The 24430-nt window shown below is 36.6% G+C and overlaps 1 protein-coding gene across 4 annotated transcripts in view; it reads right to left on the bottom strand.

The window, feature by feature from the left end:
• The window catches only part of APC (APC regulator of WNT signaling pathway), a 90626-nt gene that overhangs the window by 18244 nt on the left and 47952 nt on the right, over window positions 1-24430 (bottom strand). For all 4 annotated transcript variants that reach the window (XM_083818929.1, XM_083818927.1, XM_083818928.1 and 1 more), the window contains exons 4-8: window positions 23498-23699; window positions 15540-15648; window positions 12354-12467; window positions 9291-9374; window positions 3208-3312 (exon numbers count right to left, since the gene is read on the bottom strand). In XM_083818929.1, coding sequence (XP_083675055.1) covers window positions 3208-3312; window positions 9291-9374; window positions 12354-12467; window positions 15540-15648; window positions 23498-23699 — 614 coding nt within the window. The remainder of the gene's footprint in view (window positions 1-3207; window positions 3313-9290; window positions 9375-12353; window positions 12468-15539; window positions 15649-23497; window positions 23700-24430) is intronic.

Genomic DNA, 24430 nt, shown 5'->3' with positions numbered 1-24430 from the left:
ATTTTAAAGGCAGTTCTTTTAATCTAATGACTTGTAATATCCTGATTTAAAATTAGATTCAATTATAAAATTAAAAGTAGCTAGCAGCATACTGACTATGCAATCAGGGCAAAAATTTCAAAGGGGGTGTCTGCACACCTAGTTGAGAATACCTGAATACCTCAGTGGAAATCAGCAATAGAAACTGTAACTGCTCACTCACTTTTAGTATCAAAACACTGCTTTACTGAGGTAATCAACAATCCTGTGCTGATCCTGCCGAAAAGCTAAAATGTGTTCATGAAATTATTAGCTTAATTAACAAAATAATATTGTCAAGCTATCTGGACCAGTGGTATCATTTTTTTTCCCAATGAAAACATAGAACACTGAAGAAAACTGTTTGAAAGACACTTTGAAATAATTTGTTGTTTTTCAAGGTGCACCATTAAGAAAGGAGACAAGTATTCCTCTCAGAGTATTTGCTATTCACACAGTTCAATATTTTAAATTTGAAATTGAAAGTGAGTATAAATAAAAGTTGGAAATAGCTCCATGTAGAGTTTGTTTAAACAGAAAAAAAAACCTAGTTGTATTGGAACATTTAAAAACATTATTATACTCATTTCACTCTCCATTTGAATCCAGAACATTCATACATATTCCAGAATAAGTGCTAGCACAGGATGCTAAAAAGTTGTAACTAGAATGATTTAAAGTCATATTAATTTATTCCAATATATATTTCCAGTGTAAATAAGCCCCTATGTTCTCTATTGAATATGAGGAAAATTCAAAATCTTTAAGCTTAACATTAAAACTATATTGTACTTTTTGAATTGCTCACTTCAATAATCTGTGGTGCTGTGAATACGGGAAAGGACCCCAATATTTTTACACTGACCAATCCCTTCATATCATTTTGACCTCAGACTACATTCAGAGGATTACAGATTCAACATAATGTACATGCAAAAATTCTCCACTGCTAAATTCACTACAATCATCTTATCCAATACAGTAAAAAAGATGAAAGTTTGGAGTACTACATGTTAAAGTTCACCACAGTACAGACAGAAATATTGCACTTTTCCTATTGTTTCTCCCAAACTGTACTTATTTTTGTTCCCATAACTATTTCATTCGGAGCCATCACGTGGCCTTGCTACTTGCAGGATGCCAGGAGGCCCAAAAGAAATGTAACAACCTTTTCTTTAGTGACTCCTAAAGACTGATTTGAAAGAATTAGCCTAAGAAATGTGTAGCCATTCATCTGAGAAAGTGAAAAAATGACAAATATTACTTGGACCATTCTTGTGTAGGACTTTCTCATTTTAAACCGTCTCCTATTTGTCTACTTCATCTTGTTTTCTCTTGTTATAGCTCACTGTTATTCACTCATTGTTTGTTTTACTATGCTTGTTACCTTCCCTGTCAGTCAGGTCATTTTCCCTATTTTGTGTCAGATTTTCTTAATGAAGTAGACAACCTAACTGAATTCCTTTACAAATCTTGCAAAACAAAGGAATGCAAAAACTTCTCTTCAGTGCCAGGACAGTGAGCATAATGGAAGAGAACATAGCTGAAAGATGAAAAGGACAAAACTGAATCCTGAAAAATCTCAGCTTCAACTGGCAGCATTTCAATTAACATTCATTAATGTTAGTAGATGGGGCTACAAAAACAATTAGACCCAGATTATTTCATTAAAACTTCTTGCACTCCACTTAATAGTGACTGCTAAAAGAAACAAAGTGTATTCAGCTGGTTTGTCACAAATAAATGTTATGCCCAATCCATTAAGCTTTTTCTCATTGGACTTGCACTGCAAGTAAATAATCCCCAGATGTCTCTAGAACACAGATTCAGAGCCCTGGATCTATCAGCCTACAGGAGGAAATAATATGCACATTTTAAAGATTTTTATGAGGCAAAATTCAAATCGCTAAAATCCCAAACATAAGACCTCAAATGAAGAAAGAATGAATCCTCCACTTGAGTAAGTCTGCCAGGACACAACAATCCCTTCTTTCTTCCTTCCCTGTAAAATATCTGTTCTCCAAAATAACTCCTGATGCATACAATGAAGACAGATGATACAGCTACAATACATCAATTATTCAAACACTTTATGCTTTCAGCCTCAAAGCAGTGCTGAACTATTTTTTTCCCACACAATAAAGCTGTCATAAGAATTAGAGTCAAAGCCTCATGCAATTGCTCAGATATGGCTGATAGAACTTAATTCTAAATGGTGATCAAATATATTTCAAAAGCAAAATCATGAGCTGTGCTTAATGTTTAATCAAATGAAATATTCTAAACAAACCACAATTTATATTCTTTCTGATAAATCTTCTTGTCCATGATACTTTCAAGAGGATTAAAATAATTCTATTTCCCCAAAGTAGCAGAAATATTTTGCGTATGAATTCAACTATTAGATTTGTAGTGTGAACTTCAGGAATACACATTACTAATGGGAATGTCTCAGCTACAGTTGGAGATCATGAAGTGATTGAACATTAGGGCACGGTAAATAAATCAAAATATTTTTAGCCATTGAAGGTTTGATAAGTATTTTTTAAAAAGACAAAGAATTTAATGTAACACTCAAAATGTAAACCCACTAATGTATTTCACTAATATAAGGAACAACAACAACCAACTGTTTAGAAGCATTTAAAAAAATATTTAGCACACTTCCAGATTATCTCATTGATAATGCTGTTTCAAAGCTTTATCTGATATCATATTAAAGAAACACTAATGATAAACCTGCCATTTGAATCTTCTCTTTAAAATCACTGACATTTCACTGATAATTTGTAAAGTAAAATTTTGAGCCATTTCTCTTAACTAAATCATGCTGCTAATATTACAGTTCACCTATGATAAAACAGTATTTTCTCTAGTCATTTTTGTTATATCCATCTTAGTATCAAGGTCATTAATTATTTAAACAAAAGAAAACCACTCCCTGCATTATAGAATGCTTATACTTCATCTTATAAAAAGATTTCCTTCTAACGAATACAAGTTATTAGTGATTTCTAGATGGAATGAAGAAAACCAAATCTTTTTAAAATGAGCAGGCACACAAACACTGTAAGGTATATATCAATAAATAAGCACTATACATTTCCACTACTACTACATCCACATTATTTACGTATAACATCACCAAATGAAAAAATATATAACATCAAACAAAAATAATCAATTTACCTGACCAGTACTGCTAGTTGGCATACTGATTTCTGCTGCTCCTTGACCTTCACTCTGCCTCTCAGTATCATGGGAACCTGCATCATGCTTGCTTTGAGGTGCTCTCTGTTAATATAAGAGTTTATGAAATTATATTCAGAAATGAAGTATGCAACCATTCAAAGCTCTCTAGACTGTGAATATATCAATGCTGCATCTTCACAAAGCCGTTGAACAGTACTTTGTATTTCGCAACACTTAGTCTCAATAATAAACAGCTAAGTGTCTTAGGAAAACTGCAGGATGAAAGTGAAGCATGTCCTCTGAGGATTATAGCCCTGCAAGACAAAGGATTTGCTGTGAGACACTGGAACACCATTTTCCACCAGCTGTGCTCACGTCGCTATCAGAAATGTAACAGAATTGGAGCAAACAACTGTCTTCCCTGCACTATCACGTGATCCGTGCATTTGCTGGGGACTAGGGCTAGCACAGTTAAATTAAGCTTCACAATCACAGACAAACAAATTCTAGGTGAAAAGAAAGCCACCTATATAGTAAGGATCGTTCTGAATTTTAAAGACAAACAGCATAGGAATAACTGGTTTGATGCAAATAAAATTGCTATATCCTTGATGCTATATCAACCTGATCATATACAACCAAAATAAATTAAACCAATACAGCAACCTGACATAGATGCTTGTTTCAGTTTCTTAAGGAGACACATTTTTCTGCACACGTACATGGAAATTAAACCAGTGTCCCCACCACTGAGAGAGATCAGGAGATCAACACCAAAATCAGGCCTTTAAATACAGTTCCTTAAAAAAGCAAACAGAATAACCGAGCAGTTATGAAGTACGTGAATATCCAGCATCATCCACTATTATGCTTAAAATGTTCCAGCCTTTCAGAACAATACAAAAACCCGCCCTTGGAAATGGTTTGAAGTCTGGAGTTGAAAAGGTATTGTCCTACCTCAAAAGCACGATTATTCTTACAGAGTCACAGAATGACAGAATATCCTGAGTTGGAAGGGACACACAAGGATCACTGAATTCAGCTCCTGGCAAATTACTTTTGATGGCAAGCCTCATTTTTTAGACCTAGAGGCTACTACCATACACTTATATTCTTTTCATTTGTTAAATTATTTGTTAACAGCTGCTATATTCAATTCAGTTTCCATGGGGCCCTACGATGTTTCTGAGCAGTACAGCTTATGATAGCACAGTCTACCCCATCTAGCTTTATGGAAATTTCTCTTTTATTCTCTTTTACTTTCAGGAGAAACATACTCTTCTTCAATGTGCACATACTGAAACTTTTTCGGTCACCTGAAAAAAGTTACCTTCTTTAGGTATATGGTGATGAAACTCATACATTATCCCCATTATACACTTTTATTTTGTTCATATAAAGACATTAGAGCCTCAAACCCAGAAAATGTTTAGTGTTGAACAGTTTCAAAAAACACTAACTACATGTTTGGCAATAATTTTGGGATAGACATTAAAAATAAATCATATATATATAGGCTAATGGAAGAAAATATGTCAAAGAACATTAGCATTACACAAATAACAAAAAATGCGACATTAATGATTGGTAACATTTTTCTTAACATGATATGCTCAGTTATAGAAAATGAGCATCACATTTGCCTTTTAACTCACAAGGCAAAACTCAGAAAACGTTTCTGGAGACAGCGTTACTGTTCTTTTAAAACTGAATTGTAATTTAAAAACTCACCATCTCTGTCTGTGTATGAGATTCTATTGCTATGGATGCTCATATCATGACTGAAGACATTTTGGTTCCCAGTACAAGAGTGGGGACTCAATCAAGATCAGTATGAATACAGTATAATGACTCTCCCTCTCTCACAGTATTTTCAGTCTTGAATAAAGTCTAATGATGAATTTGACATAAAATCTAGATCTAAGCATCCACTGTAACTAAGAACAGAATTTTCCAGCCATCAGATAACAATTTTCAATCTCATGAAGAAATTAGTATTTAATGTGCCTAAAGGTGAAAAGCGGAACGGTTCTTCAGCAAGGCTCATGAATTACTAGGGGATAATGTTATCCATCAAAAAATAGTTCTGGATTTGGGGCACATTTTTTAGGAATGATGATGGTGGCATATTTATTAAATAGTGTTCATGTAACTAACGCACAAACAGGGAGATACTTCATTCCCTGACGCCAAAAGCAGAACTCTCCTCAGCATTCTCTGTTCCTCTCTTCCCATTCATTATCAATTTTATTTTCCACATGCTATTTATGAAAGAGATGGCTTCCATTTCCCCCAAAAAGCTCTCTGCCACTACAAAAAGAAGTCAACATTACATCCAAATTCATTCACAATTATAAGGCCATTCTTAACAGTTACTAAAGCAACCTTTTAAACAGTTAAAAAAGCAACAGTTATTTTAAACATTAGTGTGCACTCACAACATACATGAATAAACACACGTTATATTGTCTCATCAGTCATCCATAGGGCTTGAAGGTCTGTCACTTCTGAATTCTGGCATCACACTACAAAAGTAACTCTAAAATTTGAAGTTACCAAGTATGCTTGTTTGCTTTTGTAGCAAAATACTGAAAGACTGCATGTACTGCATGTGCCTGTGAGAGAAAGACAGAGGTGCTCCATCTTGTCACTATGCTCTAAATGCTTCTAAGTCAACAACTATCACTTGACAAGTAATTTTGCCATATTTACTAATAGAAAAGTACATTTACATTTTTGCTAAGACAACAAACTACAAATAATTGTACTTAATATCTTGTAAACATGAATTGTTGAAAAAGTCTCTTGTGTATTTATTAGGACTAAATAATTTTCCATACAGATTTTTTTTTCACTATATTCAACTACCCTCTTATTTTCTGTACCTTTACACTCTCATTTTCTAGAGAGCATAACGTATGCCATAGCTTCATAGGAAGTACAACGATTATATGCATAGAGGTGTAAGTAAGAATGTAAGACAGAGAACAACGCAAGAAACAAAAACAAGCCAGAAGACTGAAACAGTTTTGCTTCCATTGAGTCATAAGGAAAAAAAATTCAGTGAGTTAAATCTTTCAGAGGATGCCTACCTATCACAGTTTAAACAGTTTAAAGTTCGCAAAGCATTAATCTCTGTATGTAATAAACCCTTTACATTTTATCTACAGCAACATTGCACAATGGAATATTCACATTTCAAATTACAGATAGGCCTGTGCCACTGTAACAAATCGAAAACCCCATATTAAGTACTTGACAAGAAATTGCCTTTTTCTTTTAAATGCAATTTCAAATTTGTATCTGACAGCAAAACATTCTATCTCCAAAGGGGTCTAACTCTATAGAGGATTTCAAACTTCGCTATGAAGGTTTTTAAAAATATTTTATTGATACATGAGAATTCTTACGAAACTGGGAGGTACTTACAAGTAAATTACTTCAACTCTCTCTAACAGCATTTACAAGAGCTAGCAATTTGCAAAGCCTTACAAATGAGCTAAAATGTGAGCTAAAGATTTCTCTGCTGATTTATTTCATAAAACTACTCTTTATGGTATATTATTATATTTGGTTGTTTTCTACAGCATATATTGCTCTTAGATTCCATAATGATTGGTATAACCACACCAGCCAACCATATCAGCAGATAAATCTATGGCATTTATTATTAACAATATATCTTTATAAACATAAGGAGCACATTCAAGTTGGGTATCATATCAGGCACAATATAAATATAATAAATGCCTCATGTTTACACTTTTCAGTTACACGGACTTTGAAATTTCACTGATAATATCCTCCTTCTTGCCACCAGGCAATTTCAGATAGATTCAGATGCTGTTCAGTAGGACTGGCCATCTGTCAAATGACTAAAAACACACTGAAGTAATAATACCTGTGTAGTGACTGCCTCCTTTACCACCAGCATCCAGGTAACTCTCCCCTAAAACATGCAATAGTACAACCAGCCAACCAGATACTTTAGGGGTAAGACACCATAACAAAATTTTGAAAAAGCGGAAGAATTAATATGTATTCAGCAGCCAAGTAATTTGAAAAACGGAGCGGAAAGAAAACTAAGACAAAAAACTTCTCTAATTAGGTAGTTCCATCTCGTTGCTGTTTGAGTGCTTGACCTCCGGTGAGGCTAAAATACTGTGCCTTTTTTTGTTAAACCAGAGTAAGAGAGAAATGTTCTGGGGACATACTCCATCTGATCAAATGAGGCAGAAGTACCACAGGCTGGCCAATCTGCCAGACAGAGCTTTAAACCAGAAACAACAAGGGATGGAGTGATCCCTCAAAGAACAAGTAAGGAAGCTGCAGACAGGGTAGGCAAGCCAAGGGGCCCTGACTGATGAGAACACAAGGGCAGCCCACAGGATAAAGGAAGTGGAATCCCTTTGTGGACAGGCATACAGAACAACCATAGGGGGAAAGCTCTTAAGCCCGTACAGGGGGAGTTGGCACACTTGGGCACCTCTCTGAAATGCCTCTACACTCATGCATGCTGCGTGGGAAACAAAGAGCAGGAGTTAAAAGGTCTGCGTGCTATTGTAGGGCTATGGCCTCCTTGGATTCATGGAGATGTAGTGGGAGAGCTGACATGACTGGATGGCTGTGACTTGGGGGTAAAGACCTTGTAGGAAGCACAGGCTGGGATGGTGAGGAGAACAGCTGCAGTGCTTGGAGTTGTGCCTCCATGGGTAGCGGTCAGTCAAGAGCTTATGGGTGAAGATTAGCTGGAGATCAACATGGGTGCTGCTGTAGTGGTTATCTGATATAGACCTCTTTAACCAGGAAGAAGAAATAGATGTGATCTTTTCCAAACAACTGGAGGAAGCATCGTGTGTACAGGGCCTGGCTTTCACAGGGGACTTTAACCACCCTGACATCTGCTGGAAGGGCTGTACATCAGGATCTAACAATGTGATGACAGCTTCCTGACACAGGCAAACAAAGAGCAAACAGGAAAGCTGCCCTGCTGGACCTAATATTCAAGGAATAAACAAGGAAGAATTTCTGAAGACATGAAAGTCAAAGGCAGCCTTGGCTGCAGTCACCATGAGACAGTGGAATTCACAATCCCAAGAGGAGGAAGAAGGTAAAAAAACAGAACAGAAACTGTCCTGCACTGCAGGAAAGTACAGTTAAACCTCTTCAGATATCTGCTTGGAATAATCACATGAGATACAGCTCTGGAGAAGAAAAGGCTTGGGGGGGTATCTCATCAATGTGCATAAGCACCTGGATTGGCTAAGGTATAAAAAGACCAGGTAGTTTTAATTATACACACTTCTGTCAGCTTCACTTGTAATACCAGATTTTCCCCCGGATCCTGAAATTATGAAAACATTATTTTTAGAAATGGAAAAATATACATCCGTTAAGAATTCAAATGTTGTTCTGCACTCTCACTGGAGTTATTTTGAGTGAAGATAAAACCTAAAATATTCACATCTAAGATAAAATTTATAGTTAATTCACCAGTAAAAGAAATTGAGTTGAACTTTTAAGCGAATTTCCACTGTGAAAGCTGTTTTTGCTAATGGTAATTACTACTATGGACTTTGTCATTTACAGGAAATATTATTTTGTACTTCTTAATATAGAATCCAATACTTATATGCTAAAAATATGCCTTTTAAGAAGTCCGACTGAGGCTGTATTCATCAGTTTTTTTCTTCTGTCTCTCATGGGATAAGCAAACCATGAAGCTGCTTATTAGAAATTTTATTTGGTAAGGCATGTACAACTGATTGTTATTTGCTGAAACCAAGACACAGCCTTCATAATACATTGCACTTTTACCTTTTAACCGAACTTGCTGGTTGAACTTTTAACTGACTTATCATTAGTGACTTAAGTTCAATAATAACAAAGAGTAATTCAAGTATTTTCACCATCAGTTAACTGGTAAGAGAACAAGTAAAAGCCTACGTATATCGACTAGTTCATTAACTGTGACATCACTAGTTGATGCAAATAATCCTGCCTACGAGCTTACTGAAATTATTTGACTTTTTAATTAGATATATACCACAATCAAAAAAAGCAAGTAAACGCTCACTAACCTCTGCTTCAGCTGCTTGGGATTGCAGGAGCTGTCGAATACGAAGAATATCCTTCTCTATTTGTTGAATTCTTGCCACCCTCACCTGAAATGAGTACATTTTCACGCTTGTTTTTGTTCAAAAACTCCTTTTATTTATTGCATATAATGACAATATGAAGAGTTCATTTCAAATACATGTGACTATTACAACAGCTTCTACTAACAGAACTACTTAATTCATATTTAATTCAAATGTTCTTCACAATAAAACACAGGCATGACTGCAAACATCGAAAACAGTGGGGAGTTGGGTTTCTAATAAATCTGACAATAACTTGGATATAATAACAGGTTGTCACACAGTGCACAGTCAGGCATAGAAAAAAGTCTCAGTATACTCTAACAATTTTCCCATTTCTGAAATTAACATTCTGTCCAGATTTTTAGCAAATTATTTCTCTTACGTGTCCAATGTTAGAACTCTACTTGCCATACAGAAATATGAGAGAGAGATGTATATTGACTGAGTGTGTTAGAAGTATAAAGTCCTGAATGACTTCCATCATATTCAGTTTTTACGATGATTTGTGACTTTTGCCTATGCACAGCCTCTGGGTATTTTCTGCTTCTACAAATCTCTAAGAGTTTACAAGACAAGAATAAAGAAAGCTACGTACTACTACTTTGGTTCGTCTGGGATTCTATACACATTTCTGAATCAATGCGAGTCTTTTATAAAGATATCACTATTCATTTCCCACTGCAATCATTCTGTGCTTTGTAAATTGAATACTGAGAAAAACTTTACAGGATAAATATACTTCAAATAAGCTGTACTGTGAAGCATAGGATGCACTGTGATTCTATACAGAAACAGTAAATTAATAAAGTAGAAGATCCCTGTGTGAGCTTGATAATAACTAAGGCTTGATTTGACTTTAAAAGTGGGCAGGGAATAAATAGCCCAGTAACATCAGGATATGAACAGAAAACTGAATTATTATTATTATTTTTTGTATTATAGATAAATACAATCCTCATGTTTTTACCTGAATAACATCTTCAATGTTATACTAAAAAAGAAAAGGCTTTGTTCATTTAGTGGACAAGGATCAGCATTATAACCAACCTTATTTAACATCTTTATAGCCTAGAAAACGGAAATAAGGTGAACTTTAAAAAAAGGCATTTTTACCAAAATATACACATGGAATAGACACATGATGTAATCTAGAAATCTTAGAAATACAGAATATAATGGCAAATCGGAATGAATTCATGGAACATGCATCATAAGCTGTGGGAAGAATATCATGTGTATCAACATTTAGTAGAGATTCAAAGCTATAAACAGCAAACTAAAAACTTGATTTGAATTGTGCAAAGTGTCAGAAATAAGACCAATAAATTCGAAAGCAGCACACACAAGCTTTAGTAGAACATGAGACAAATATAATTCACTCCCCTTCGCTCCCTCACAGTGAATTCTTAGTACTATAAAGATAATAAAAATGTATTACTATAAATAGCTGTACATTAGTGAAGTGATATATGACTAACAGAACATGTCCATTCTCTAAGAATGACTTGAATTTCCCCCAAATTGAATTTCTGTGTATAAAGCAATTTATTCTATAAAGGGCATCAAGAGAATCTGAATATGCGTACATACCCATCTAAACATGGGGAAATATTTTTCTGCAGATGAAAAAAACCTTAAAGATCACATGATTTGTCTAACATCACTGGGATAAGAATTGAATCTTTATCTCCCAAATTTTAGTCAAGAGATTTAAACATCAGACCTTTCTTCTTTCTGTTGATTGATTATCTGCATTACGGGGGACGTGAGGAGCTCCATCAACCATGGGTGTGCTTTATACCAAACACTGTACAAGCCCCCCCAGAAAGCAACCACATTTCTTGGCACATAGGGTTTACAATCTAAAGATCAACACGCAAAAACAGAAGTACATGGTCAAAGAACTAGAAGCAACCAAACTGATTTCTTCAACAATGAATCTGAAATGAGCCTGAAGTCTGTATTATATCACAGAATGAGGACAAATTACACTTTTTTCTTATGTCAGCATAAAATAAAGTATCTGAGGATATTTATCGGTACTTCAGTGAAGACGATAAGCAGAAGGCAAAACATTTCAAGAGAATGTTCATATTACTGCGTATCTTACTAGACATTCATAGTAAGAAGTCAAACATGAGTCAATATTATAAAAGAAAAAGGGGTCTAAGCTCCATATATTGTCTCAGTACTTTGTGTTGATATTGCTTTGTCATAATACTGCTTTTATTTTGATAAACCATGCCATTTGATTACTGCTGCTTCTGTATGTCTAGGAACGAATTTCAGAAAATACTGACTGATGTTTTACCAGACTGATTATTTAACATCTGTGGAAATAAACGGTAATAAATATTTCAAATTGTCACTCCACTACTGTGGGAGAATAGTTTTTATAATTAGTGAGCAACTGATTATTCTGTTTACAGGTTCCATACGATTACATTCAGAGTTATACTTCCAAATGTGTGTAACATGATGTGCATACAGAATTGTACATGTATTCATCATGAATGCAAAACAACCCTTGGTCAGAGCAAACAACTTACAGGCATACATGTGAATTGCATTTTACTTATACATCACATGCTCATTTTAGGTTTCTGGTTAAGGAAACTTACCAAATCCTAGATGGATTTTATTCTAACCTTAAAAAACACAAAAATCACAGCACTATAGAAGCAAAACAAAGTAGCTGAATAACATGCTTGTGTGAAGCTAAAATAATAAATTAAAAGCAAATCATCATAATTTTTTTTCTGAAGAAAATATAAGTCTACTTCTGTCTAACTCACAAGTCTTCTTCCAAACAGGCAGAAGAGGGTGTTGCTTGTTGAGTAGCTATTTTTTAAGTTCTGGTTCCTATTTTTGTATTTAAAAGGCTAACTAAATACAGTGTGGTATCACTTTGTTCACACACATTTTAAAGACACAACTACCAATAATTTAATAAAATCACAGGAAAACTTCTTTCATTCTCTCATAAAGAAAGAACTATACCTGTGCTCGTTTCTCCATGTCCTGACAAGTTCCCAGTTGTTCTTCCATTGCAGCTCTGATTTGTCTTGCCTCATACTCCAGCTGCCTTCTGGTCATGTCTGTTTGCAAGGAGAACTGAAATTGAAGGAGAGAAAAGACATTTTAATACATCAAACATCATTTACATCATATACCTCACTTACGTATATGTAGTATTTCATTGAAAAAATAGAACAATTACTTTTGACAGCAAAATTCATAAACAAAAACCAAAATAATAGATCCCTAAAATATGACTATGTTATTAAAAACAAGAGCACGCAGTATATTTCAACTAACAGGCTACCTGCAAGTTTTGCCAAATGACTAAATACAATATAGAAACACTAAGACATTATCATTCATTACAAGCCTGGAATATTTGGCTACTAATGTACTTCAGCGTACCAACAAAATGTTACGCGTACCATTTGAATCAGTATTTTCAAAAATATTTAGAGGTATCAAACAGCTGCAAACAAGTGATGGTATTCATGCTTCTGCTATCTACCCTATTTTTAATTATCCTGTGAAAAAGGCAGATGTTCAATTCATAACAACACAGGCACTCCAATTATATGTTTTTCAAGGCACAAGCAAAACCAATTTATGATTTTAAAGTAGATTTAAAACAAGTCTGTAAAACTAATAGAAAAAAATAGCAGGAAAGTCAATTAAGTGCTAGTCCCTCAGGCTTTATTTTAAAAGATGACAAACACAGAAAAGGATGGCAGGGACTTCTGGAGATTACCTGGTCAGCAAGGTCTTAGATTAAGGTATCCAGGCCTAAGTCAAGCCAAGTTTTGGGTATTTCCATCAGGGCGAATTTCACCACTTCTCTAGGAAACCAATTCTAACGTTCAATGGTCCTCACAACAAACATTTTCTTTGTTACCTACACACACAATTTTCCCTGAAATAACTTGTGCCCTCTTGTTGTGTCACGACACATCCTTGTGAGGAGTACATCTCTCTTCTCCATAGCTACCTTTTAAGTATTAGAAGACATAATTAGATCCCTCCTAGGCGTCATCTTCTCTAGGCCTAACAATGCGATTATTTCAGCTAAAAGTTTAACTATTTTTCACATGCACACAGGTCATATATTCATTCATGCATGTGGAAAATGGAAACAGGTTCAGTAAACATGTTTGCTCAAAAACTGAATTAGTACCATCTTTCAATGCATATCATCACATTCCTATCTCGCTGTTCTTATCAGATGAATGTAAGTTTATTGAGCTTCTTGTCAGGTCAGTAGTTTAAATACGGGAGCTATAGCTATAGCTATATGGGAGTGGCAAGTAAAATGAAAAAATGGTATAGAAGATTAGAAGTGCTTTCATTTAAAGATCAGTGACAACTACCTTTGTGAATAGTACAGCATAAACTCTTTCAAAAGCAGAGAGGTCACGAGCAAGTATTGCATCTGTACTTCATTTGTGAAGACTTACCTCTGTTTTGCAACAGAAAAGTAGTAGCAAAATAGAGGACAAATCAAAGTAATGACTGTATGGATGTGAAAAACAAACTAGAAGGCATTTTTACATAGCCATTGCACCATGGTATTGATAATCATCAAGAGAAGACAGAAATGACTTTTGCATCTTTGCTCTAATGGTGTGGAAAAAGGAACAAATCAAAGCCCGTACAGTCTAGTAGCTTTGTTTCACCAGTAATATGCAAAAATCTTATCAAGGCAGAATTCATAAACCCTTTCTGTTCTGGGAAATGATCTTAAAAGAATGTCAGAAGGAAGCCTTCAGCTACTGACATATGGAAAGAAATGTAAAGATAGACACAGACCTAGAGCCAGTTCTACTACTGCATAGAAGTAGTAGAACTGGCTGCACAGCTGCACAGAATTCAGCTGCACAGAAATGAGAAGGCTGTGCTTTTCAGTGTGTAAGACAAAGACGTGGGCTACACTTAGGCAGAAATCTGAGAACATGAGGAAAGTTTTCTGAAGTTTAAAACTTTAGTTATTCTTAGAAAATTCAAGTAGGACTGATGTATCTTTTCCTAGGAGGCTACACTACACTTTTTAGCCAATCATTCAGCTCGCAAACAGGTTAGTGTCCAAGGGCAGCTCTCACAGAAGGTTTCAACAAGGTTCATTAAGAGAGTCAACACCAGACAGAATCATCTACAAATACGTAAAATGTTACTAAAAAGAACGGGGTCTTCCATTCCACTGTGGATGCAATTAGTAGTACTAAATTATCACAGAAGGGTTTTAGTGTAGATATTAGGTAAGGTATTATAATAAGAAAAACTAAGTTAATTGATTATCTGTGAAACTGAGGAGACATAAATCTTAAAACCTACAATACATTTAGAGTGAGACAGACACAGCTGACAGGGCCTTTGCAAAAGGACTGCAGTACCTCAAGACCTATTTCAGACTTTCTCCTCTTGCTTCCAATTTTCTGATCAGCTTGGCTATGACTCACTGTTAGATATGCTGAAGTCCAGCTGCTTCACCCCAATCAATGAAGTGTTTCCACATTCTGTTTCCATTTCCAGGACATGGACTAATGCCTAAGCAGGTTTGATTGTAAAGATGGGCAAGCAGATCTTCCCAAAACTGTATGTACAAAGGAATGTACTGCAAATACATCCAAGCTACTGAGGTCTGACAACAGAAAAACCTGTATTATTCTTGGAGACCAGAGATCTTCATTATCCTAGGTAATGGTGACTTGACTGTGAACAGCTGGGAGATATAAAAGTAAAAGCTTGGAGCAACTGTACAGTATAGCATCACTTCACTCACTGTTTTGAAAGAAGAACTCTTATGTAAATTGTCTCTTAGACTCATACTGCTCTCAAAACTGAAAGAATCCATTAAATAACAGAAACAAAAAGAAAAAGACCTTTGGGGGATATAGGTAAAGAAGGAGCTTACTGACACGTAATTTATTTGTCATAATAACTTCTCAGTGTTCCTTTCCAGCGCTGGCATTCCTACTGATAGGTATGAATCTTAACGTATAAAATCATATATGAAAAATGTATCACTGAGACTAAGTTAGCTTTACACAGTGAATAAAAATGTTTTAAGTTAAAATAATGGTAGAGGAAGTCACCAAATTTGTAAGACATACACAGCATCTAAACAGAGATTGTAGCACCAGATACATGAAAAAGCATGGAAAAGTTACTTACATTTTCAGTAAGGGGGAGACTATCAATCCTTTTAGTAAGGTTCTGAAGCTGGGCGTAATACCAGTCCTTTTCTTTCTCTTCCTTCTCCAGTTCCGCAAGCAAAAGAGATCTGTTGAAAACAGAAGCAGGAAATGTCTCACTATTAAGACCTCATCTCCAAATATGAGTACAGAAATGAGCATTGATACCAATATAAAAGATCTATTTAGAAACAAGGTTGAGGAAGATGGCACTAACAAGACGACTGATAACATGGGTTCTGTTCCCTTGCCTCAGCTGAACAAACTATCTACTATGCTATCTTAAGTGAGTCACTCTAACTTCTTGTGTATCAGACCCACATCTATAAAAGAAAAGATACCTAAATTTCTCTATAAAACCAGTACGAAATCTACAGTTGAGAAGCATTTAGTGATAACTAAAGCACAGTTATTAGTCATATGCTAACTTTCATCCTGCTTCTGTGGCCCCCTACAGACAGACAGCAACTGCCTCACATTCATGAGCCCTGATCCTCATGGGGGACTTCAACCACCCCAGTATCTGTTGGAGGGACAGCACAGCGGGCCACAGGCAATCCAGGAGGTTCCTGGAATGCACCGATGATGACTTCCTTCTCCAAGTGAGAGAGGAGACAACAAGCAGAGATGCGGTGCTGCACCTCGTTCTCACTAACAAAGAGCAATAGTCCATGGGACCTGATGAGATGCATCTGCAGGTCCTGAGGGAACTAGCAGATGAAGTTGCTAAGCCACTGTCCACCACGTTTGAGAAGTAATGGCTGAATATGGGAGGAGGGGAAACATAACTCACATTTTTAAAAAGGAAAAAAAAGGAAGCCCCAAGGAACTACAGGCCAGTCACTCTCACCTCTGTGCCTGGCAAGATCATGGAGCAGATTCTCCTAGAAACTGTGCTAAGGCACACAGAAAATAAGGAAGTGACTGGTGATGGCCAACATGGCTTCACTAAGGGTAGCTTGTGCCTGACAAGATTTGGAGGCCTTCTCTGATGGGGTTACAGCATTGGTGGATAGGGGAAAGGCAACTGACATCATCTACCTGGACATGTCCAAAGCATTTGATGCTGTCTCCCATGATACCCTTGTCTCTAAATTGGAGAAACATGGATGTGATCAATGGGCCACTCGGTGGGTAAGGAATTGGCTGGATGGTTGCACTCAAAGAGCTGCAATCAATGGCTCAATGTCCAGGTGGAGATCAGTAACAAGCTGTGCTCCTCAGGAATCAGTATTGGGACTGGCACTGTTTAACATCTTTGTCAGTGACATGGACAGCGGGATTGAGTGCAAGTTTGCTGATAATACCAAGTTGTGTGGTACGGTCAACATGCTGGAGGTGATGTCATTCAGAGGGACCTGGACAAGCTGAGAGGTGGGCCCATGCAAACCTCATGAGGTTCAACAAGGCCAAGTGCAAGGTCCTGCACCTGGACCAGGGCAATCCCAACCAAATACCTAGAGAAAAGAAGTTGTGGATGCCCTATCCCAGGATCCCATCCCAGGAGGTGTTCATGACAGGGGAGTTGGAACTAGATCTTCCACCCCAAGCTGTTCAATGATACTGTAGTTCTGTGATTCTGCAGGTAAAGGCTGGGGGACAAATGGATTGAGAGCAGCCCTCAAGTAAAGAAGTTGGGGGTACTGGTCGATGAAAAACTGAACGAGCTGGCAATGTGAATTTGCAGCCCGGAAAGCCAACAATAACCTAGGCTACATGAAAAGTGTGACCAACAGGTCAAAGGCGATTCTCCCCCTTTGCTCTGCTCTTGTGAGACCCGACCTAGAGCACTGTGTTCAGCTCTGGGGCCCCCAGCATAAGAAGGGAAGGGACCTTTTAGAGTGAGTCCAGAGGAGAAGTCCAGAGGAGAGCCAAGAAGATGATTAGAGGACTGGTGTACCTCTTTTATGAAGACAGGATGAGAGAGTTGGGTTTGTTCAGCCTGGAGAAGAGAAAGCTCCAGGGAGACCTTACAGAGGCCATACAGCGCCTAAAGGGAGCCTACAGGAAAGCTGGGGAGGGACTCTTTGTCAGGGGGTGTAGTGATAGTACAAGGGGGAATGGTTTTAAACTAAAAGAGGGGAGATTTAGATTAGATGTTAGAAAGAAATTCTTCACTCTGAGGGTGGTGAGGCACTGGCACAGGTTGCCCACAGAAAAGCTGTGGATGCCCCATCCCTGAAAGTGTTCAAGGCCAGGCTGGATGGGGCTTTCAACAACCTGATCTAGTGGGTGGCATCCCCGTGCAGGGCAGGGGGATTGGAACTGGGTGATCTTTAAGGTCCCTTCCAACCTGAAACATCCTATGATTCTTTCAGACGGTAAGTTTTGTATGACACACTGAACTACCGTTGCTACTTATGAAAAGGCCTGGAAATTACAGAATTGTATATGTCTCAGAATCTTGTTTTGAAATTCATTTATCTTTTCTCCTTTTGTAGCGTCTCCTCATTAAACTGTCACCCATACAAAAACAAGACAAAGCATACAAAATCAAGTTACTTGTATGATTACTAAAAATACTTGAAGAGAGTATTTACCATCAAATGTGATAAACCACTGCAGATGTATCCTGTCTATAACATTTTAAATGGGTATCAAACCTACTGTAGATCTGAATATTCTCATATAGAGAACGGTATGAATTTGACTACATTCAGACTACCAAAAAAACTATTAAACATTGTAACTACTATTTTATGAATCCTTCATAAACTACATTTATGTAGTTGCAAAATTTATCAGTATGGTTACATATTTTTTATTTTCATCACATTTTTCAAAATTAAGGTTTTCAGATAAAATCTGAATAGTACAAGTATACAGGCAAGCTACATTTTTTTCAAAAAGTGTATTAGTTTCTTATAAATGCTTTCTGCAAGTGTTCTTCCTTCCAGCATTTTAATATTGCTCATTAACATTTAAAGAAATGCAAAAAATTTTATCAGATTACAGATGAGGTAAACATAGAAATCACAGAATATTTTTAAAAATGAAACGTGCATAGTATTCATAAAAAAAGATGGACAGATAAAGCTGAAGACTGAACTCAAACACTAAGCCAGAGGACAGAAAGAAGCAAAGGAAATTGCCCAGTACTACTTCCTATCCCTTGACTTTTGCATCTGTCTGTCTCTAATCTCAGGTTGTGGTTTTCCCAAGCAACAGCCACATGAATCTTTGTGTTACAAAATACAAGAAACCGTTACAGATAATTACTCTAAGTTTTTAAGGAACAATAACAGCATACAATAAAGTTTTCCCCTGACTACTTTGTTAATGCATCCCAGTCACAACCTGTGTTCAAGTTCCACATGAAAGAACTTCAAGTAGAAGAAATTAAAACCACGTATTTTGAAGGACTTGATGACTTAGTTCCTTCAATAAAACATTTCAAACTATTTTTGATTACTTTAATACTCCATACCCAAAGCAAGGATGTACCTGGGCTGGAATTCCCTAAGACAGACAGAATGAAATGTGAATACACTGTGCTCTAGAAAAGCCTGTGACAGAAAGTCATTCTGTTGGCCTCCCAACTATCCTCTAACACATAACCTGCCTGCCTGATCTCTGTGCATGCCTGCATTCTTCATGGCTTCCCGTCTTTCCACCCTGGTGAAAATGCACTGTTAGGTGTCCAAGCACTGGTTGCGTCCAATTTGTGAAATCAATTTTGCAAAAGTATAATTAATGCAATTCTCATAAAAAGTATTTTTACTTCTAAATGTGTTTTCTAACAGTACTAATCATATTATTCTCATCTACTGCTGGTTAAAACCATACAAAGACTGCAAATATGACAGGACCGACTAATTCTCCCTCTGGGTGTCAAGGAATTGGTAGTAGAAATAGGAGGGATTACTTTCAGCTAAGTGAACATGCAATTAGGTTTCTCTTGCAAAATGTAGGGTATTCACCTCGTGAATGAGATACTGTGTCATTCAATCTGTTTTGACATGCCTAACAGATGCTAGAAGCAAGAAAAGAACTTAGGAACCATCAGTGCTCCACAAACAACATAATGCATATCCTGGGGGTGTCCCCCTTAATTTGATAGTGTCATTTTTGCTTCTGTGCAATGCTCTATTTGGGCTTACTACTTTGGTATTACTGCTCCAGTAGAATTCAGATTTTACCAATGTCTTTAAGGTCTGTCAGTCCAAAGCCTGAAGGGAGTTCGTACAATCATGGTAGGTTGCTCTTCAATTTCCTTGAAAATAAGCAGCAAGTCATTGTAGATGTGTATGATAAGCTGCTCCCCACACTTACATTACTATCAGATAATAAATACACCAACCAGAATAAAGCTGCTTTTGCAGCCTTTTGGAACTTCCTAGGTTAGAAGAGTGTTTAAGGTGGAAGAACTGTTACTGATCATGGAAAAAAAATTGACGGAAAATCCCAGCACGGTTATTCCATCTTTGTACACCCCAAAATTGCTTATATCAGCACTTCCACAGTAACAGAGAATATTCTGTCCTCTGTCATACACCATCAACTTCAGTGAGAATGCAGCAAAGGCAAATGTAAGCTTTTGGAACATGACAGTGTTTTTAATGAGTTAACAGAAAGTTTCCAATGTGAACAGCTTTTCTAATGAGGAAGTATTTAGAAAAACTTTTGTGATGCGTTTTTTTCTGAAGTTCTGAGCAACAAATGAAACAATGAATGCACGATTGCAGAAAAGCAGTTCCCTCTTTAGGAAATCTTTTCTGGATAATCATGTCACTATTGAAAGGCTAAAACAGCAAAGGGTAACAAAATATTATGCTATTCTACTTGCATTACGTAACTATAAATAATACTTTTACTTCCACTGGCAGGCAATAAAACAACAAAATCTTGAAAACCAAACACTAACTTGAAGATATTGTGAAGACATATGTAAGTCATACAGTCAGCCACGAGGAGGTAAGAGATACAGGGAGACAGAAGCCATGAGACAAGAGAAAATGCTTAATATCAACATTAGAAGTAAAAAAAGACTGGAATAAACCAGAAAGAACAAACAAGGAATATATGTATTTTCATACAAAATTCAACACAGGACTACCTGCTCTAGTGATAAGTCACAGAGCTTACAAGAGTGAGAATATTTAAATTGTAAAAGGCAAATCAAATAAGAAAGTAACCTGAAGTTTATAAAACGTAACCTGCAGTATACTCTGGAAAGTTTTGTTGAGACAGTTTCTTACCAAATACACCTGAAAACAGTGAGAGCGAAAGCAGGAGATATTTATTAAGTAGTGTATTCTGAACTGGTAAACTAAAAATAAATATATTACCTACTTTTTTCTTTTTGACTTTAAAACTAGAAGAGAACTCAGCAAATGAGAAACACAGAAACAATTTAATCTTACCAACTGGTTAATTTTCTCCCTCTCAGATGATCATTTTTGGCCAAGCTAAATAAAATTTTCAATACAAAAATTTTAGCAATTTTTTATTGTTTCTTACTTGTTTATATTTATAAACATCTAGTGATTTTCTTTTTAATTAATAAACATCCCATGATTTTGCCAAGTTCACACTCAGTTAATACTTAAGTTGGTCCTTGCCCAAACGCAGTATGTATTTTTCCAGTGTATTAAAATACTGAGTGGAAATGTTGTGTTGCAGGTTTCCAAAAAATCTTAGGTTTCTTTTTAAATTGTCTTAGTATTTTAAGGTTTGTCAAGTTCCATGAGTTCTTCAAAGGCCTGTTTAAATGCAAAAGAAGTTCTACTAGCAAATAATCTATGCAGAAACATATGTTTAGAAACACAGAAACTTAGTAAGTATACCAAACAAATTCTGACACAAAGCATAGAAAAACTAGTTAATTTCATTTCAGAATTTGTAGTGATTCACGATGTATAGTCTTGTGTCCTTTACCCCAAGTTCTGATTCTTCTGGCTACCTAGGGCCCATGCCAATGCCCTAAGCATTCCTACATGTCCCTTGGAACAGCCAAAAGAATAGGACAGTTTTGGTTATCCACCATTTCATTAATAATGAAGCCAGATGTTATCTGGTCATGCCACAGATCATCTTCTCAGCAGCACTAATCTTCACCCCCTTAGCTATGAGGGTAACACTGTCTGAAGTCATATGAAATTAAAATAACCCTCTCCATTTTTTCCAGCATTATTTTAAAAATAGACCAGTTCACTGCCTCAGCTCTCTTTATTGATGAGCAAAACATCCAAATTATCACCTCAGAATTCACAACAGTGGGAAAGGATCACAGATCATAAACCAGATGCACTAACCAAACTGAAGAAATCCAGTTACTCTAAATTAACCATTCTCGTTCTGAGTGACATGAAGTTCACTTGAATTATAATGGAAAGCCTCAGCTACACTTAATGATTTCAGTACCGCATGGTAAAAACCAACATTGGTAAGAATAAAAGCAGGTACAGTATTTTGTTAGGATGGACATCAAAGACTACTGCTAGGTTCTTATTCTGGGTAAGAGTAAGGTGCCCTGTCCCTGTCAAATACTACACGTGGAGGGCTCTTTTATCAATACTCTATGCATGAGAATGGAAGATCATTTCAACAGAAAAATGGAAGCGGGAACAGCCCCAAGTTCAAATGGCAGACATTCGATCCTTTAAGAGTGGGAAGAGATTCCGAAATATTCCTATCCAGCTCTTCAAGAATCTATATTTTTGAGAGGAAAGGAGGTTCGGGTTGGAAATCAGGAGAAATTTATTCTCAGAAAGAGCAGTCAGGCACTGGAACAGGTTGCCCAGGGAGGTGGTGGAGTCACCATCTCTGGGGGTATTCAAGGAAAGGTTGGATATTAAAAGGGACATGGTTTAGTGGGTGATATTGTTGGTGGGGGGATGGTTGAACCAGATGATCTTGGAGGTTTTTTTCAACCTTACTGATTCCATGATCAGTGATCCTGAGTAACTGGAAAAAAATGAAAAAAGACAGGGGCCGCTACAGAGGCTCAGTATGGATCCATGGGAAGTTACTTTCATTTTACTAATAGGACCAACAGAGAGGGCCTTCAAAATAGTACCTTATAGGGAAAGTATACTTCTTTCAGCTCTTGATTGCAAAAGTTTTACTCAACACCAGGAAAGGCCGCTAAGAGTTGTTAGGATGCTGCCCCACAAACCACTTATTACCCACCAAACTTTTATATTATGGTTCCAAATGGTGTTCTTTGGCTTGTTAAAATTACTAGGCATAAATATAGTGTTGCTGTTTATTTTGTTTTGCAGCGCCACAGCCTGACATCCTATCCATTAAGTCTCTTTCAATGACTAAATCTTTAGAAAACCCTGTCTTATAATCACATACTACAACTCTGCATTATGCTCAGGACCTTCTTCAAATTAAGTGGGTAATACGGCCTTCCAAGAAAAGAGACTCCATGGTTTTGCTAACATGCAAAACATCACACAGGAATTACATCCTGAAGATTAAGTATTTTCGTTTAGCTGATAATTTTTAAGTTATAAGAATCAGTAGGCAAATATCTACTAATAGTAAGTAACTGATCAACCAGCTCAGTAGCTGGTAGCTATAACCATTTACAAAAAAAATAGAAAGATTGCACCATCACCTTGTTACAGCTTCAACACTTATCAGTAATGTTTAAGAGATACAGAGGTGTTTGGGATGCCCTGCTCTCTCTCTCAAAATATTTAAAGTGCTGACAATCTGCTGATCAAAACACAATAACCTCCAACAAACAGTAACAATGAAATGCAAATATGAAGAAGCAGTAGAAAGTGTACTAGGTGTTTTAAGATATTTTTTGTTGTGTGTATTTAAATATAATGCAGAGTCCTGGCATCCTTACCTGTTAAGGTAAATATACCTTAACAGCAAAAATCATACTCATGACAGCTAAATATTAAGCGTGCCAGTAAACTTTCAAAGTAAAATCAGAAGTCGTCAATGTACACTGGATAAATAAATGAAGAAATTTACCTCTCTTTTTCCAGCTCTTCTAAATAACCAGTGCTTTCCCTGCTTCCATTCATAAATCCTCTTCTTGGAAATGATCCCATGGGAACAGGACTGCACTCTCCTGAACGGCTTGACACAGACCCTTCCCGGCTCCCATATGAACGCGCGGACACCTTTGGCCTTAACTTTACTCCAGGGAAGCTGGTACTTTCCAAGTTCAATTCTGGAAAATAAAGAGCAAACGGTTTCAGAGCTGAAGTTCATCAGCACATTAAGGAGATTATTCAATCTTGATTTCGTATCTCATGAACAAATGTGTGTTTTTTGATGGAAACAGTTTAAACATTTTGCATTGGCATTCACAAAATAACATAATGTGAACCAACCCCGATCTTGATAGAGAATACTTAGAGAATACTTGTCCACTGAGCAGATGGCAAAACTACTGCAGTCCTGCTCATCAGAACAGTGTCCCCACACTAGTTTGCCTGCCTCCTTCCCAGAAGACTTAAGAAATGGGCCAAGTTTTGCATAAATGCCGTTGGAATTGCTCATGGCACACTTACAGCCTCTTCCTTGGCTATCTTGTACATGCTTCACTGTCATGTAGATGATGACATGTCACCACCAGGCCCTTAAATGTAGACACCCTCTACAATATTTCTGGTTCAGTAGTAAAGATAATGGATATATATTGAAAGTTACTGATTTGTACTTGCTCTGCAAGAATTATATGGGATGGTGCACATTCCACCACATGGTCTAGGGAAGGAGTTATCAGTTTTCAGCATGGCAGATACAATTCCAGTAATGTGACACAGAGAGGGTAGGGCATGCAAGCAGATTTGGAAAAATCATGGAACTAATCCATCATTAATTTTAAAAATTACATCTACTTTTTCTGAAATACTGTATGAAGTGGAAGTTGCATCAAATGCAATTCATATGAAGTCC

Source organism: Anser anser, assembly GCF_964211835.1.
Source record: "Anser anser genome assembly, chromosome: Z".
Lineage (NCBI taxonomy): Eukaryota > Metazoa > Chordata > Aves > Anseriformes > Anatidae > Anser > Anser anser.
This window is presented reverse-complemented; position numbering and strand designations above follow the sequence as displayed.